Source organism: Oryza glaberrima, chromosome 12 (genome assembly GCF_000147395.1).
Source record: "Oryza glaberrima chromosome 12, OglaRS2, whole genome shotgun sequence".
In the NCBI taxonomy this organism is placed as follows: domain Eukaryota; kingdom Viridiplantae; phylum Streptophyta; class Magnoliopsida; order Poales; family Poaceae; genus Oryza; species Oryza glaberrima.
Genome location: NC_068337.1, coordinates 23919348 through 23938189, shown reverse-complemented (window position 1 = coordinate 23938189; position 18842 = coordinate 23919348). Strand labels below are relative to the sequence as shown.

The 18842-nt window shown below is 38.9% G+C and overlaps 1 protein-coding gene across 1 annotated transcript; it reads right to left on the bottom strand.

Annotated features, from left to right (window-relative positions):
* Positions 1-530: 530 nt before the first annotated feature.
* LOC127757457 (protein YABBY 6) lies at positions 531-8679 on the bottom strand. Its single transcript, XM_052282962.1, has 6 exons — positions 8197-8679; positions 3555-3692; positions 2512-2674; positions 2108-2156; positions 1931-2006; positions 531-981 (listed from the first exon to the last, which is right to left on the bottom strand). Exons 1-6 carry the CDS (start codon positions 8266-8268, stop codon positions 856-858), a joined length of 624 nt encoding a protein of 207 aa, XP_052138922.1. The 5' UTR covers positions 8269-8679; the 3' UTR covers positions 531-855.
* Between the last annotated feature and the right edge of the window lie 10163 nt (positions 8680-18842).

The following is an 18842-nucleotide window of genomic DNA, read 5'->3' as shown; positions in this document are numbered from 1 at the left end:
CACATGCCTATACATCTTTCTCATCCAATTCATCTCTTTTTTGTCATAAGGAAAGGTACAATTGTGTTTTTGTATTTTTAAAAATGTGGGATGGATATACCTATGAGGTGTTATAGGTATCAATTTAGTTGAGAAAAATAACACACAAAATTAAAGCAAAGATCTAATCCATGAATCTATGTGTTAGTATATACCAGTACTTCCCACCAACTGAATTAGGCATTTTGAGGTGAAAATTAATATTTGGAGTGGGTGATCAAATATTTCTAGTACAAACAAATGAACATGAATCTAGCGAACTCCATAGTCGCGAGCCCTAGGGAATCTTGAATAATGCATTATTAGCTAAATAACTAGAGCTATAAATCAAAAGTGATAGCCATCCATATGTGTAAAAAATGTATTATTTTTCTAATTAAGAAATGATAAAAAAACCTGAATTAATACTGTGTTTTTCACTGATTTGCATCCGTCGACAGTGCTGTTAATATGTTTGCAAATTAATTTCATTGGAAGACATAAAGAGGAAATAAAGAACTAGCCAGCTAGCTAGCTTCAAACATACTTATACATGTAACAACATTATGGTCAAATGGTTTATTCAGCCTTTCAGTCGATCGATGAGCTATAGTAGCTTGATTTTTTGTATGTTTTTTTCACTCTATATGAGTTGATTTCTTCTATGTACTTATGACGTACGTCTTCACAAGTTTTTTGGTCATGAACAAAGGTAAGGTGGCAGCATTTTTTTTCTTTTTTCCTTTGCTTCTTTACTCACAGTATATATATGTTTTGTGCTCTTGATGCTCTTCCTCCTATTTGCGGTATCGGTGTCGGCAGATTGATCCCCTCAATCTATGAGTAGAAACCTTGGATCTTCTTGGAAGATGGAGCAGTTGGGATGGGGTCGACGTCGACGAGCTTCTTGCCACCCTCATGGCCGGGGCTTAGGCCAAAATGGATGTTTGGATAATGTGCCCACTGCATGCAAAAGAAATGAAAATTTTGAGTTCCTAATTAATTTGTTTCTTGAAAAAGGATGACTTTTTTTTTTGGAATTAATTAGTTGAAACTTAGCACCAAGAAATTGAAGGCTCACTTAAAAAAACAAGTTTAAGATCTACCAGCATAACCTCAACTTTTTGTGAGGACACACTTTGTAACTACCTTTTAGTAACATAATTCTTAGATTAACCCCCTTTTGAGCCAAGTGAGTATGGAATCCAGGTTATTCACATTTAATTTAACTAGCAAAATGAACATGCTTAGCTATTAGTAAAAGAAAATATATTATAATATGTTATAGACAAAATACATTTTTTTATCAAATATGTTAGTATCATTTAGTTGCTTATTTAAATATGCCAGTCACTTGTTTGAAACAAATATTGAACTATTCCATAATATCAGAAAATATCAGGAGATAATTTGTAAAAACTGCAAAAGGAGTGGTAGGTGGCAGTGAATCACCACTAGTGTCTTTTAAAGGAGTATAAATGGTCAGCTGAAAGAAGAGATGCTATGTATGAGCACCCCACATGATGCATTATGGACAAAGTGAAAAATTGATCATTGGGTATCATGTTATGCATTATGGATTAGACGCTATTTGTTTTCACTTTAGTTAATTAGCTAGTTTTCTCAATAAGAAATATGGACGACATCCCCATATCTTACGGATTGGATATATATATGCACATAATTTAACCAAAATTATTGTGACTAAATAACTAGAAAAACAAAATTAAACAGCGCGAGGCAAATCCCAAATATATGTTTTGTTTGCTAGCTAGCTAGCACTACGACTATAATTTAAACGTGCTACAATATACTCCCTACATCTCAAAATATAAGAAATCTTGGGTATATTTTGGGACAGAGGGAAGTACACTATACTTGACATGACAACATATATATGCAAAATGCTTACATTCTTGGCTGCTGTGCTGAAGGCTTCCCTGTGGCTAATGTCGGGGTTGTTTGCTTTGATCCTTCGTATCTCTTCCCTGAGTAAACATTAATAACCCACAGATGCTTCAGTCAACTATAGCTAACAATTTATCCAGAGAACGCATGAACACAAAGTAAAGTGAAAAAAAAAACTCACTTAATAAATCTGTTATAGGCTGAAGGTACCCTTTGCCTCTTCTCTGGAGCTGTTTTCATATATAGTATGAAAAAACTAACTTAATAAATCTGTTACAGGCTGAAGGTATACGATGGCCAGGATGTAGAAATAAATATTTATATTGGAGGATTAAAACCAGTAACTCGATCACATGCATTACATTACTTGGAGTATATATATGGTCAGCACATGTATCGATTAATATATATACCCATCCCTTGTTAATCAACATCAATGAAAGTAATTAACTATGGACGTCGATCAATATTCATGATCGTATGTATATATGCATGTACATTTTCATGGTTCAGGCCAAGAAAAAAAAAAGGGAAATGAATAAGGAAAAGAATATATAAGGAGATCGATGCAATTAATTAACTTACGGCGAGCATGGAGAGCTTGCTCGAGCTGCTGGTTTTGCTGCGAGTAGGAAACCATGGCAGCAGCAGCAGGAGGCAGCCTGAGCTTGGAAGACGACGAAGCTGCAGAAAAACCAAACTCCGGATAGCCACTTTGATCACGGAAGCATCCGCTCAGACCACTCTCCTGCAGTATAATTAAAGACTGATCAAAACTACTAATCAAAACAAATCTAACATTAATATGTTTATACTCGCTTCATCATGCTAAAGGGCAGTAACTTTTAGCTACAAATTTGTTCAGATTTAAATCTGAACAAGTTACTATGTATCCATTCATATCAAAATATTGTAATCTATAGTACTGAATAATAGAACATTTTAGAAAGGATTGAGTACATTTTAGGATGGAGGGCGCTGTTATCTAATTTATTTAAGTATTTAGATATATGGAGTAAATTAAAAAGTGTAAAACACAGGTATGCGTCCATATGCATATCTCCATAAATTAATTGGTCATATTTGCATGGATATTCATATCTATGCATGCGTGCGTGCAGTAAAACATGCAAAGTTGTTCTTGTAGATAGATGCCTAGCTATATGAGCTACAGTAGTTAGATTAACTTGTTGTTTTGCTAGCTACTAGCAACATAGCATGAGTAATGAGAATCGCTGTAGACATGACTTGTGCATGCTTGGCAGCATCGATCGGCATATCTACAGTAGCCTTTTTTCTGCTAGCTAGCAACACATCATCAACAACAAAAACAAAAGCTACTATTTGCTATAGGAGCTTGGCGTGCAATGACATGTCACAATCGATCACACAAGTACATACGTATTAATCTGTCCTAGCTAATTAGCTTAGCTTGTTGGTGGTTAACTGATACGATGGTTAATTACAGTCTCTTACAGAAATTATAGTACTATAATTTGTGTGGTGTGTGGTTATGTATATATGCAGATAATGGATAGCAGAGACAACTCAGACAACAAGTGTAGGCACATCACCTACTATATATTCATTGGGTGAAATATTTATGATTAATAATTAATTAATTAAACCTGGAGATGATGATGATGATGATCTTGTAGTGCTGGGGCTGAGTGCATCAGTCCTCTCAAGTTCACTGACAGCAGATTCGTGCAGTGCCCACACCGGACGGTCACGATGTTCAGCATGCTGTTTCCTGGGACACTCACCTGCATCATCATATATATATGCAACAATTAATATATATGTAGTAGCTAATTAATTAAATTACTGCGTATATAATTAATCAGAATATAGATAGTCCTCCATCTCTTAAAATATACCAACTTTTAACTATGAATCTATGGACAATGTTCAGATTCATAGATAATGGGTTAATATATTTTAATACAAATGAAGTACTACCTCCATCCTAAATTAGTGGTTGCTTTGACTATTTTCTTGTAACTTTTGACCATTCATCTTATTTGAAAAATTAGTGTAAATATAAAAAAAAGATAATTAAGTCATACTTAAAATACTTTTGATAATAAAGCAAATCACAGACAAAATAAATAATAGTTCCATAATTTTTTAAATAAGACGAATGATCAAAAGTTAAAAATAAAAACTCAAATCGACAAGTATTTTGGGACGGAGGTAGTAATTAACCAAGAGTCATGCTATAATTAGATTACTGGCATTTAATACATGAAGGGTATTTGCTGCTAGAGTAGCTTCTGCTGCGTGAGCACATGCAAGAAATTAATGAAACGAAGAAGCGGCACTGTTCATTGTGATTAGTGTGATTAACATGAGGTAATAAAGTTCCACATGAGAACAGTACATGAATAAGAGAAAAAAGCAGTGGATAAATGTCAGATATCAAGGTAGATTGAAAAGCACTGATAGTGAGATTCACAGCAGGGTTGTGTTGATCAGTGACTTTTCTTGCCCTACTTTTATTTTGTGGTTGTTTTTATTATAGTACTAGCTTTAACATGTTATGCTGACCCAGTTTATGACTTTTATCAGAGGCTTGCACCCTCTGGCCTGAACCACCATTGGTTCCTCCTTTTATAATACCTGCATACAGCTGATCACTTTTGTTCTCTTGTTCCCCATTCTTTTCTCTTTTGGGAGCATGCAGCTGCTGCAGGATCACACTCACTCAATCTAGCTGAGATAGATGAGAATCATGGCTTGATCAGTTTGATTCTTTTCATCTCTTTTTGGGCACTCACTCCCATAACAAATAATAAACTATCCCATGCATGATCCCTAACAATCATTGTGTATGTAGGGCTGCTATTTTATTTAATTTGCCCATGCACATATATACACATACAATTGATTAAAAGGCCAAGATATGGATTGAAAAGTTCATCTACAGTCCATGTCTGTATTGGCAGAGAGAGTATGAGAAGTAAAAATTCATATATGCATTGCTTTGAAAGAGTATGCTCATTGGCTTCCCAGCTACAGTGTACAATGTCTGCCCCCATCTCTCAGCCCAACAAGGCAAAATATGTTAAACTAGTGAAGGAGCAGAGATGTGTGTCCCCTACACTAAGGGAAAAGATGGAGCAGATAGTGACACTTCATGCAGAGACCACTTCACACACTCACATGCACAAGATTTTGCACATTCACAGCTCTATGCTATGTATAGCATATGCATGCTATGCTCATCTATTGGTACAGTATATATAGCTCTATGCTATGCATGCCTACCTGGTGGTGCATGTCCTTTAGAAATACTACTCCTATCTTATTACAGCTTAGGGGGTGTTTAGATTCAGGGGTGTAAAGTTTTGGCGTGTCACATCTGAAGTATTAAACATAGTCTAATAACAAAACAAATTACAGAATCCACTTGTAAACTGCGAGACGAATTTATTAAGCCTAAATAATCCGTTATTAGCAAATGTTTACTGTAGCAACACATTGTTAAATCATGGAGCAATTAGGCTTAAAAGATTCGTCTCACAAATTAGTCACAATATGTGGAATTAATTTTGTTTTTAGTCTATATTTAATACTTCATACATGTGTTCAAACGTTCGATGTGATAGGGTAAAAAAATTCGGGGTGGGATTTAAACAGGGCCTTAGTTAATTATAAAATCAGTAGTTATAAGTGTTACAGTTAAACTTGGACATATATTGATCCTATATATCCTGTAAACCCTAGTTAGTTAATCATACCATAAATCTTGCTTCAGCTTTTGCGTTCTAGCTTAAGTAAACTTAACATGGTTGACGACAAGTTTCAAGTTAGCTAATAAAATGAAAAATATAAACTCATGTTTAATTAACACTAAATTAGTTGTCTTATAAGCTAGGTTTAACTTGAACTTCAGCTAGTTGGGTAGTATACAATGTGTGAAAAAAAAACAAAAAAAAAAACTTCCCTTCTATACATTCTGAACACATGCATACACACAGTACCAGATGTACTGACTAGATCATGATTATTTAGCTTACCAGTCGACATTTGTACTGGCCACTCTGTTAATTAATTAGATCTGATCGTTCATAACACCACTAACCGTACCACTGACGGGTACACTACTGCGTTTGTTCGAGCCATGCTTAAATTAGTGAAACCCATCAACAAGTCAAAAAAAGCTTATTCTTTTTTAATAAAACACGCGTGTGTATTAGACTATCAATCTATATATACTATATGTAAATCACTCTAAAAGCTAAATCATGATGATGTGTTATCCTTGATGACCCAGATCTATGATAAAATTAAGGTTGATCTATCTGCAATATTCGCACCAAATTAAACCAAGAACAAAAGAGAGATCACTTTTGAGCAGTCCATCACTTACTAGAGTCACTTCTATTTATCGGCTACCATGTATATATGCAAGCATGATGTGTAGATTAATCATAGAGGAACCAAATTAAATCCATTCGCACAATATTATATATAATCTCCTCCGTTTTGTTTGCAATAGTTTTCATGTTTTCACATGGATACTGAATATTATATTGCACCTCTTTTTTTTTTCATTAGTGATTCAATTTATTTTCTAAGCTCCATCTAAAATAAAAGGCTGAATTATATTAATTCCATCATTTCACAATCTTGACATGCATCGATCTATATATGCCGTGCATGCAAATCTAGCTGCATGTTCCTGTGATAGTGCGAAATCGATGTATTGCTGATGATTTGTATATAAGTTGATAGATTAATTATTGTTATTCACAAGGTAAAAACAACTGAAACATCCTTTAATTTCCACTCTCTCTGAAATTATATTATATGAGATCTTATTAATTAATCCGATCCCCCTCTAAATCTTCTTGTTCTAACTTGTAAGACATTTTCATGCACAAATAATTATATATTGGCACATAAGCAGTAGCATAGCAAGATGTGTTTCAGTTAACTTCGATTCAGAAGAGGATTCTTGATTAACAATAATAGGATTATACTGTGTTATTATTACATGGTGTCGATTTTTTTTCAAACCTCTTGCATATATATGCACATGTAAAACTGAGGAATTTTCTGATAATAAACCAAGGAATAGTTCAGATAAAAAAATCAGAGATCCTTGTAATTAATTTGATCAGTCCATCCACCAGATTTATTTATATATCTAGCTAGGCATGTGTGCAAAACATCATCCTAGACATGGTTGCGAGTTCTGAGAAAGATATCTTGTAGACACAATATAAATCAATATATGTCATATAGGAACTTACTAATCAATGAATCAATATATGTTTGAAAACAAAATATGAATTCATGTGTAGTTCAATTTCCAACCCAAAAGAGACAAAAATAATGCGAAGATAAAGGAAGAGCCCTTCATGCAAGCAATGTGGGAAAAGAAAGGGATCATCAAAGATAAGTAAAAATAAATTATTTTATGAAAATCTTTTTGGAATATCGTGCACATAGATGTATGCACAAGTAAGGCGCAAGCAGGCACATGCGTGTAGACACCGTAATACTGTGTGGTTTTATTTTGATTCTTGTTTGTTAGTGTGGAACACTGTTTCTCTCCAGATACTAGTTTCAAAAATCAAGGCGATTAATTTGAAACCACCGACTCACAGTGTGCTACACAAGGATCATGCTGATGTTTTATGCATGAGGAAAATACTGTGTCAATAGAAAACTGAAAAAAAATTACAAGAGAAAATATTGGAAATTTTGAAGACTGAAAAACACTAGAGGAGAAACATTGGAAAAAGAAGAAGAACATCTATATGTTGTATATATTGTGGATTCTCTAGCAAATGTTTCTGGAGTGAAAATGAATCCACCTTAATTAAATGGAATTTGTGAATAACAGTGAAATCTGAAGAAAGAAGAATTCATAATATCCTGCAGGGCAGGGAGAGCATGGTTCTCTTTTTGGTGAGAATCTTTCAGTCTTCAAGAAATCAACAATATTGATAAAGAAAGAAGAAATCAAATTAGAAGAAGGAGCAACCAAAGCGAAACAAGAAGAATTACCAACACAAAACAAGAAGAATGATCAAATTTTCACACACTTCAAATCAAAAGCTATATACACACATCACATAAGACTTGGAAGAGGACAGATGCATGAGCCAGACCAATCACTTCATGAAACTCTCTCATGAAGGCAGATCTAGCTACACATCAACACATGTGCAGGCAAATTAGAGAGAAATTAGAAGAGAGAGATGCATGCAAATGATATACAGGTAGAGATGCAGGCAGGACATATATATCTCTTACCGCGAGAATCGTGTTGCAGAAGTTGCAGTGCACATAGCACACTTGCTCTGCCGGAGCGATCTGGGCAGACATTTCTTCTTCTTCTTCTTCTTCTTCTTCTTCTTCTCACAGCTGATCGATCGCCGCCGCGGCCGCCGCCACCGAAGCCAGTGATGAACAGAGAGGAAGAAGAAGATGAAGAGGAATAATCTCTTCTTGGGTTGGCCGGCCGGTGAGAGGAGGATGATCGATGATGATAGAGCTAGCTACTAGAGAGAGCTAGATGAAGCAGTACTGGGAGTATGTAGCTTGAGAGGTGACTAGACTGCAGGAAGGCTTGCTTTGCATATGCTAGCTAAGCCATATATCAGCTGCAACATTTGTGCATGTGTAGATTAGATGGAGAGAGGAAGGAAGGAGAAATTGAGCTATCTCACTTTCCTCTTTTCTGGTTTTCTCTCTCTTTCTCTTTCTCTCCTTCCTTATTTCTAGAGAGAGAGAGAGAGGAGAGAGATGGAAGATGTAGTAGCAGCTAATTAGCTAGTGAGAGAGAGAGAGAGAGAGAGAGAGAGCGTGTGGGGGCAAGCAAGCAAAGCAAAGCGGCAATGCTGCTACAGTGCATAGCTAGCAAGTGCTTTTATTTCTTGTGGCTCATGTGAAATGCTCTAGCTTAGCTGTGCTGTTCTATATATCCATGATTGCAACAATGAGTGGGTGGTGGCAGCAGATACCCTTCACCTCCTTTGTATTACCTATCTACAACTTAAACTCCATATACATATTAAGAGTGATTTTACGGTCTTTGAGAAAGTATTGTGATTTTCAGTGCTAGTTTGTGATATATTTTCACTGTGGAGATACCAAATTTATGAAAAGATTTGATACCTCTGTGCACCTTCTCAAGGAACCCTAGAAAGTCTGTTATTCATATCTATGCTACTTTAAAAGGTAGTGGCGGTGGCAGTGAATATCACTAACATATGGACCCTCCGTGTTGGTGAAACCTACATGCTCAATAAATTTAAACGCCCCCCAAAAGAACAATATCTATACAAAAATAATATCCATATTATTTGGTAAGATCTACAGGGAAGGAACCCATATAGTTGAAGGGGAGCCGACCAGTCTACATATTCTTCAAATGATGAGCGTGCAGTGAGCATAAGATGATTTTTTTTATATTTTTTTTTGCCATTGCAACGCATAGGCAATTTGATAGTATATACAAAGCTCATATGTATATGTACTGTATTTGGAGTTACCAAACTGATTGCTCACTGCTACTCGCAACAGTACCCATGCTCTATCGGCTAAGATCTTACCAAAATGATGAGATTTGCTCCAACTTGAGTACTAGATACTTGCTTCCAAGGTATAATAATATAATAGAGGTATTTCACTTAATTAAGTAAGGCCATTTTAATTTAGACCATTGAGCGGATTATTATTGTAGCAGATTATTGATTTAATTATATGGATAAATTAAATATTTAACAGTTAATTAAGGCCCTTTCAAATTATGTTAACCACGCCCTATACATCTCAACAAAGTTTTTTTTATATGCCCTATACGTTCGTAGCTTTGCAGTGAATGAGATGCAAGATCAATATCTAACACTATACTCAGATATGTAGCTTAATTATACAAGTCGTAACATGCATGTGTATGTAATAGGCTAGTTGTGTATATTTATATCTATATCTATATTATATTCATGAGGCTCTTTTTGTCACACATGATCAAAATTCATAGAGTTTGCATGCGCAAAAATAGTTCAAGCACCTATATAATTAAGAACAGGGAAAAATAAATCCACTGTTTAGAAAAAGAAAATAGCTGATGAAAAGACATGTTATTGATGGTGCTGCTTACATTATTGTTTTTTCTTTTATGGATCTAACGTGGACACTTCTCCAGCTTTGCAACATTTTTTTTTAAAAAAAACAATCGTGCCATATATACATATGTGTGTATACATTTGGATATGACCAATTGTTATATATTATCCTAATTTAGTTTCAGATTCGAAGATAATTTTATATATTGAGATGGTTCTTAATTTAAATATATTATGTGTGTCTTAAAACCTTGCTATCTTCTAATTAATGATGTGCGATCTTTTTCTGCGTTCGTGAAAAATATATTATGTATGTATTTATTTGAAAACCACTGTAAACGCATGTATCACTATATATGCTACCTGACATAATCTTAGCATAATATGATGCCGGCCATGAGCAAGGTCGACACAAGTGCAAAAAGCCAGCACACACACACAGCACTACTACATCGTTGCAGATTCAAGTCCCTTTTCTGCATGGCCCTACATACCCTCAGTACTTGGGGCCCCCCTGCTCCTTGCACTGCACTTGGTCATATATATATATATATGCCATAACTCCATCCAGTACTACCTGCAGCAAATTGAATCGAATGGATTCAATCCAATTAATATTTAGCGCGTCGAAATGTATATCACATGTTGGTGAAAAATCTTTTAAGTTAAGGCAAATAATAGGCATATGGTTTTATTGGTTACCGAAGTAATTATAGCGACAGATATATAAATCCTCCATAACCTGTGGGGGTATTGGGGGGGAGGGATTCCCGGGGGGGGGGGGGGGGGGGGGGGGGGGGGGGGTTTACAACTACACACACCATAGTGATCATGATCAGTTGTGCATGCTCTTCCTAAGGGGTTTTCGCCATATCCGGTTGTCTAACGGCAGAGGCTGTGGATGTAATCTATTTTTTTAATAAAAAATAAGGGTTCTCAAGATAAATAACTATACATGTCTCATGATTTTAATTTATTAGTATCTTCATTATTTGTGTTCTCTTGTTTCTAGAATGCATGCACACACAGGTTGTGCAAGAATTAAAACCTGTGACTAAATGATGCTTAGTTTTGTGTGGATGACAATGCTGATGATGACTACTCACAGATATGTTGATGCAGTCCAAAGCTCATAATTAACCCTCTTGATAAGCTGGGGTATCCAAAAGTGGAAAGATTGTTGGGAGAGGGAACACCCAACGATGACTTTAGTTCCTCTCTTACCCAAATATGGCAAGTGATTTGATCTTCACAAGAAATAAGTTCATGCAACCCTATCAATTGGTCTATCAGATCTTGTCATGGTGTATGACCCATCGACCACGGCGCTTGTCAAATCCCTTTTGCAACCTTGACAAAACACCACTGATCGATTCCCATCAAATACACTTGAGGAATTACCCTGGTCTTTTTCGGGTAATTGCGTAAAACTTTTGAGGTTTGAAATGATCGTGCTCATAGTACGCTCTCGATATCGGCACTCGGACTTTTTAAGACGGCATCTATATTCACCACAGATAGTTTATTTACAGCTAGACAAAAGTTTGACGTAATTTTGCAATTGTATGCATAGCTCTGTATATATATATATCATTGTGGAATAAAAGAACTAAATGTGGTTAATTTGAACACGTCTGCCGTCAAGTTCAAGTTATTAAAGTAACAAATTAAAACGCAGGATTATACATACCTATTCTATTAGTGTAATTTTACTTTTTTACTTTTCGACAATATATTGCGTGCATCGGTAGGCTTCATCAAGTCGATCCAGGCTAGCTTCGAGATGGCAGAGAGGGACGGTGGCGAGATAGGGAGAAGGTGTGGAGACTCAGTCATGGACTGGTAAGGAAACACTAGAACGGATACCCTCATCTCAATCGGGCGGTAAGCCCCATCTCAATCGAGCACAGCGTCCGTCACAGGCTAGAAGTCACTGATGTGAAGAGTTATCTCAATCGGGCAAACGGCCGTCACGAATGAATATATCTCAATCGGGCCCTAAGTAAAGCCCGTCACCGATAGCTTTGACCCAGACAACCAGTCAAACTATAGCCCGTCACAGATGACCTATCTCTATCGGGCCACAACTAGCGCCCGTCACATATGACTACTAACCTTTATCAGGCCTAAACTAGAGCCCGTCACAGATGATACTCATCTCAATCGGGCCTAAACTATAGCCCTTCATAGATGACTGATGACCTCAATCGGGCCTAAACTAGAGCCCGTCACAGATGACTGCTGACCTCAATCGGGTCTAAACTAGATCCCGTCACAGATGACTAGTGACCTCAATCGGGCCTAAGCTAGAGCCCGTCACAGATGACCTCATCTCAATCGGGCATTTAGTTATGGCCCGTCACAGATGACTATAATCCACAAAAAAAATAAATTTTGTTTTTTGGCTAGCCTCAGGCCTTTGCTAGCCATGCCCGCTGCAAAAATGACAGAAACAAACACAGATATCCAATATCTCCAGCTCTCCAGCATCACCCATTCATACATATGCATTCACATACACAGACATCAACATATTTCACACAACCACACATTCACAGCCATCTCATATTTCACATCCATTCACATATTTCACATCCATTCAAATATTTATCATATTTCACCTGCAAAACCGAGTTAATTGGATCAAATATTTATTTAGCAAGTCTTAACATAAACATATGAAATATATACATAAATATAAGCATCACAGTTACATCATCACAGTTGCATAATAAGTGTTCATCATTGCCTAAACATAGAAGTTCAACATTGTTCATCATTTTAGTTTAAGCCTAAACATTCCTTTGGGGTTAATTATTTTGCGGAGGATGAAGCTGGCTATCTCCTCGCGAACCTCCTCAAAGCTGGTAGTCAGAGACTTGGTTATTGTGCCCTACATTGTCATAATTCCAGATTAGTTGATCGATCATATATAAGTACTAATATGTAGTTAGTCTATCACAATTGAGACCACCGACCTCAAACTCAGCCAAAGTCTTCACCTTTTCTCTATACAGAAGTCGCATGTTGTGGCACACATGGAATCCGCACTGGTCACCTATTTGTTGCTTCACCGGGAAGTCTTTTTTGTGGATGAGGGTGTCATGTCCTGTCTTCCTGAGGCCTCCTCTTTGCACGTATTGGGCCCACGCTTCATCTATCGCTAGTTGAATTGGGGTCCAATCATATGCGTTCTTATCAATTCTGGAGTTCAGGTAATGACATGTACTCCATTTAGGTGTTATGACCAGAAGGATCCAATGGGCACTGCGGCATTAATATAGTGAAAGTTAATTAAGTACTCAAGGAATGTGTCATGCTGTTGTGTATATTTAGTTAACACACTTACTATTGATTATAGGCACACATAATGTACTCCTTGTCTCGGCGGGACCACAAGGTGTCGTAGATGTAGTTGACCATTCCTTTACGGTCATTCTGGAGATTTGTGACAGTGACCACTTGTGGATCAAGGAAGGCAACTTCCGGTGCATGCTTCTGACACCATTGCCAACTTAACCTACACACAGGATCAACGATCTTGTAAGCAAGTTAAACCGATTGTTATTACCAGAATGAGTTGGGCGACAATACTTACAAGGAGTAGCACTTAAGGAGGCTTGTGTCCACCGCTCGGAGCCTGTAGAGGTCAAAAAGATCCTTGAAGTCGACCACGATATAATTTGTTGGACCAAGGAATGGCTTTCCATCGTGCTGTCCAAGGATATCGGTAGCTTTACTTGGCTTCCTGGCATTAGATTTCTCCATGTAGTATAAGTGAAGGTCCTTACAAGCGGTGCCCATTGCGGCAAGCACGTCATCTTCAACCAATGGCATGCCTAGTTGGAACTCCTGCGGAGCGACGTATTTCTTCTTGACCTCTTTGCCCTTAGTCTCTTCCTGGCCCTTGCCCAGATCTAGCTTTCTTGGAGCTAGAAGCGAGGCCTGCACCTTTCCTCCCCTTCCTCTCCCCTTTGCTTCGGGTTTATCGAGAGTAATTCTCTGAGGGGAAGAGTGCGTCTTCCTGCTCTTCTTCATCGATGGGGGTTCATGAATCGCCTTGCTGTCGGCCTCCGTTCGGTCCTTCCCAAAATCCGTGTCATACTGCAACTGCACATCGTAAGATTGTGCATGACGATCTTGAGCAGGAGGGGCTGAAGGAGCAGAGGCGGGTCTCTTTGGTGGACGACCGCCTGGTGCAGTGGTTGGCCTCGCTGTAACCCTGATCTCAATGAGGTCCTTGGGCCATTGGATGAAGATACCACGGGCATTTCCTAGTGAGAGGACCTCGTCGTTCGGTGGATACTTCAGAGGGAACAGCTCGTATTCAGGCTTCACCGAGTCGACTTGAACTTTTGCACAGTTGGCTCTGAGTTGCGCTCCATGCACTCTTATCTCTGGGGTCGGCTTGTACGCAAGTCCCTCGGCTGCTGGAACAGTGAAGGTCAACATCACCCTAACTGTGAGGGTGCAGCTCGTTGGTTCCTGCGATAGATTAATCAATTTTTTTAGAATATTATATATCATATGGATTCGTTACGTCTTTCATGTATTGAGTAAGTTCACGGTTACCGTTATGTGGTCGACGGCGCTGTCGACCGATGTTGGATTTTTCGCCAACTCAGTTGATGCGCAACTGCTGCGTTTTTCGGTGGGACTTCCTAACTCTTTGTGCGCAGCAGCAGCGGCGGCCTGGGGGATCTGTTGCTCTTCTCGGATCTCTTGCCTAATCTTGGCCCTCATCGACTCGAGCTTTTCGTTGAATTCAGATGTCAGCTCAGCTCGTATCGACTCCCGGATCTTGGCTTCAAGGCGTGCATCTTTCTCCGCCTTGTTGGAACTCCGCTTCTTGTACTGCCACGCGTAGTCTGGAAATCCATACTTCCATGGAACAGAAGACCCAACGCCCCGTGTCCGTCCACTGTGTTTCTTGTTGCCCAACGCTTTCATGAGGAGGTCGTCCTCGCGTCTTTGAGAGCAGGCCTATTGCGAGGCTTGTTGCTCGGCAACCAACTCCTTCTGCATTACAATTTAGTGGGGTCAAATAAACTGCACGATGGGAAACAATGCGAACATCTAGTTTGACTAGACACTTACTATAGCTTCGTATACTCGTTGATCTTCTGCATTTGGCATGAAGATCTTCCCAACAGCTTGAAATTGATTTCGACAATATGACAAATCTAATTAACAACATTTGTAAATACTAAATGATTTCAAATTGAAATATGGTCAACAACAAAGTTGATCCTCTCATCACGATCTACAACTTTTATTTTGGTCATTTGTAATAAAAAAAATTAGCCATATTAATGACTACACATATCAAGTCTTTGCAATAAAACAAAATACTTCATTCATTACAATAGATAAGTACAAATGCATCAGTCACAAGGTTATGCCTTCGGTACGATCTGAACGAGCATATGCCACATGCTCTTGGGGATCATCGTCAAGGTCAATGTGAGGTCTTACATGAAGATTATGGTTGTATTCTTCTTCATCGACGACGTTGTCAACTCCTACAATTCAGCGCTTTCCATCCCTCACGATGTGCATCTTCTTGTTTGAAGGGTCTTTTATGTAGAATATCTGCTCGACCTGTTTCGCAAGTACAAATGGTTCATCGGCGTATCCCACCTTAGATAGATCTACTAAAGTGAAACCTTCCTTGTCGGCTTTGACACCAGTGCGTAGATTCACCCAACGGCAGCGGAACAAAGGAACCTTGAACTTGACGTAGTTTAGCTCCCAGATCTCCTCAATGCGGCCGTAGTATGTGTTTGACCCAACTTGATCCTGGAATGTATCTATACGGACGCCGCTGTTTTGCACTGTGCTTTTATCATCTTGTTTGACGGTGTAAAATGTGTATCCATTTATATCGTATCCTTGCCATGTGTCTATGGTCCAAGACGGTCCCATCCCCAACAACTGTACTGTCTCATTTGGGACATCCGTGGACATTGTCACACGATTCTTGAACCATTCGTTGAACCGAGAATTATGTTCTCTGTTAATCCATGCATCAGATCGCCCCAAGTTCTCATCTCGGATTTTCGCTAAGTGCTCCTCAAAGTATGGGCCAACTTCTGCCATATGTTGGAGCACAGCGTAATGAGCCTGCGCGTACGACGCTTGATCGGGCCTAATTCTTTTCCTTCCGATTGTGCCAACACCTGACAACCTTCCCTCGTGACGAGACGCTGGAACTCCGATAGGATCGGCATCGGACATGTAATTGACACAGAACTCAATAGCCTCCTCGGTCGTGTACCCATCAATGATGCTCCCCTTGGGTTTAGCTCTGTTACGAACGTACAACTTCAGAACTCCCATGTACCTTTCAAACGGCCACATTTCCCTTAGAAAAGCCGGGCCACATAGTTTTGTTTGCTTCACCAGATGAACAGGGAGATGAACCATTATATCAAAGAAAGACAGTGGGGAAAACATCTCCAGGTGACAGAGGGTATTCACAATATCGGTCTGCAGCCCATCTAGATCTTCTGGATCTATAACCTTCTGTCCAATTGCATTGAAGAAGGCGCACAGACGTTGGATCGTGTGACGCACTTTCGGTGGTAGAATGCCTCTGATAGCAACTGGCAAGATTTGTGTGATTAGCATGTGGTAATTGTGAGACTTCATTCCAACAAGTTTTAGATCGTCCAATTTAACATACTTACTTATCCTCGCTGAACAGCCCGATGGAACTTTAATATCCTTCAAGCATGATAACATTGCGATCTTCTCATCCTTCGACAGTGTGTGGCAGGCTGGAGGGAGGTACACTTTACCTGTCTCTGCATCTCGTATGGGCTGGAGTTCGCTGCGAATATTCATGTCCTATAGATCAAGGCGCGCGTTCAACCCATCCTTTGTCTTCCCGGGAATATTCAACATCAGGCCAACCAAACTCTCACACACATTCTTTTCTACATGCATGAGATCAATGCAATGACAGACATCAAGATCTTTCCAGTAAGGTAGCCGCCAAAATATGGATTTTTTCTTCCACATACCCTTCTCCTTTGTCTTGCTACGTTTTCTTTTCTTCCCAAACTCATTGCTTATGTCCTTGACCATATTGTGGACCTCATCTCCGGACAAATCTTTGGGAGCAGGCTGAAGTTCTCTCTTACCATTAAAAATTTTCTTCTTTCTTCTAAATGTGTGACGTAGCGGGAGCCACCTCCGATGACCCATGTATACCATCTTTCATGATTTCTTCAGCCACCGGCTTCGTGTATATTCCTTGCAATTGGAGCATGCCTTCTTTTCTTTTATAGTTTGTCCGGAAAGATTACCGAGTGCAGGGTAGTCATTAATGGTGCAGAACAATAGAGCTCTTAGCTTGAAGTTCTCCTGACCATATGCAGCCCAAGTTTCCACACCTTCTTTCCAAAGAATCTCCAGATCGTCGATAACAGGTTCCAGGAATACATCGATATCATTGACGGGTTGCCTTGGACCTTGGATTAACAAGCACAACATAATATATTTCCGTTTAAAGCATAACCATGGCGGGAGGTTATAGTTCGCAATAAGAACTGGCCAAATGCTGTGAGTACTACTCATGTCACCGAAAGGATTCATGCCATCCGTACAAAGACATATCCTCATGTTTCTAGGGTCGGCAGCAAAGTCTTTGTGTTTTCGATCTATATTCCTCCATTCAATCGAATCCGCTGGGTGTCTAAGCATACCATCATTTCCTCTTTCCGTGGCGTGCCAACGTACTAACTTCACTTCGTTCGGGTTGGCAAAGATTCTCTTGAAACGATCAATGATAGGTAGATACCACACAACCTTTGCCGGACCACCCCTCTTTGACTTATTTCCTTCGTCATCACTTTTCTTTCGCTTGTATCGAGAAGCCTTGCAGACAGGACAAGCATCCAAGTCCGCATATTGCTTGTGGTACAATATGCAGTCGTTGGGACAAGCGTGAATTCTACGGACCTCTAACCCCAGTGGACACAGAACCTACTTTGCTTCGTATGTCGTCTCGGGCAATGTGTTCTCAACAGGAAGCATAGCCTTCAAAATTCCTAAAAGATCTGTGAAACTCTTGTCTGTACATCCACTACTTGCCTTCAGCTTCATTAGGTCCAAGGTAACTGATAACTTAGTGTGTTTTACTTTGCATCCAGCGTATAAAGGCGTCTCGGAATCACTTACCAACCTGCTGAATTTCATTCCATCTCTCTCATTCTGGGCTAGGTCCTCAACGTCACGTAACATGTCTTGCAGCAGATCGTGATCCACATCAACCATTTCACCGCCCAATGGAGAAGGTATAAACATGTCATGCTCATTTTCATCTTCCTGATTATGCGCACCACTTCTGTCTGCTGCTGCTCCACTTCCTGATTCTTGCTCTCCATGCTTCACCCAACATGTATAGCCCTCCATGAATCCTCGTTGTATCAGATGACCGTGTACGTCCTCTCCGCTATCAAACATATTCTCGTTCTTGCAATCTGCACATGGACAACACATGTAATCATTGTTTCTTCTTATCCGATCCTCCTCCGCGGCGTTCATAAAATTTATTACGCCCTTTCGGTACTCCGTAGAATGACGTTTCAAATTTTTGACATACATCCAACTTCGATCAATTGCTACAAAAAAAACAAATTAGAGGCACATATTATAAGATCAGTATTGCAAAAGTAAGACATGATGAAATTGCTCAATTAATGATTTATATTACTCACTTGATTGATCCATTTTGATCACTTTTGGGAATTTAATTTCTGTTTTCCTTGGAAAAAGGACAAAAAATCGCCCCCTACAGCCTCCCACCAAAATAGTGAACAGTGG

Bases quoted from the DNA above. Each gene is read 5' to 3' on its own strand.
- LOC127757457 (XM_052282962.1), bottom strand. From the start codon at position 8,268: ATGTCTGCCCAGATCGCTCCGGCAGAGCAAGTGTGCTATGTGCACTGC. The intron at 2,675-3,554 runs GTTTAATTAATT...ATTATACTGCAG, and splicing joins ATCATCATCATCATCTCCAG to GAGAGTGGTCTGAGCGGATG. The intron at 982-1,930 runs GTAAGCATTTTG...TTTTGCATGCAG, and splicing joins TCAGCACAGCAGCCAAGAAT to TGGGCACATTATCCAAACAT.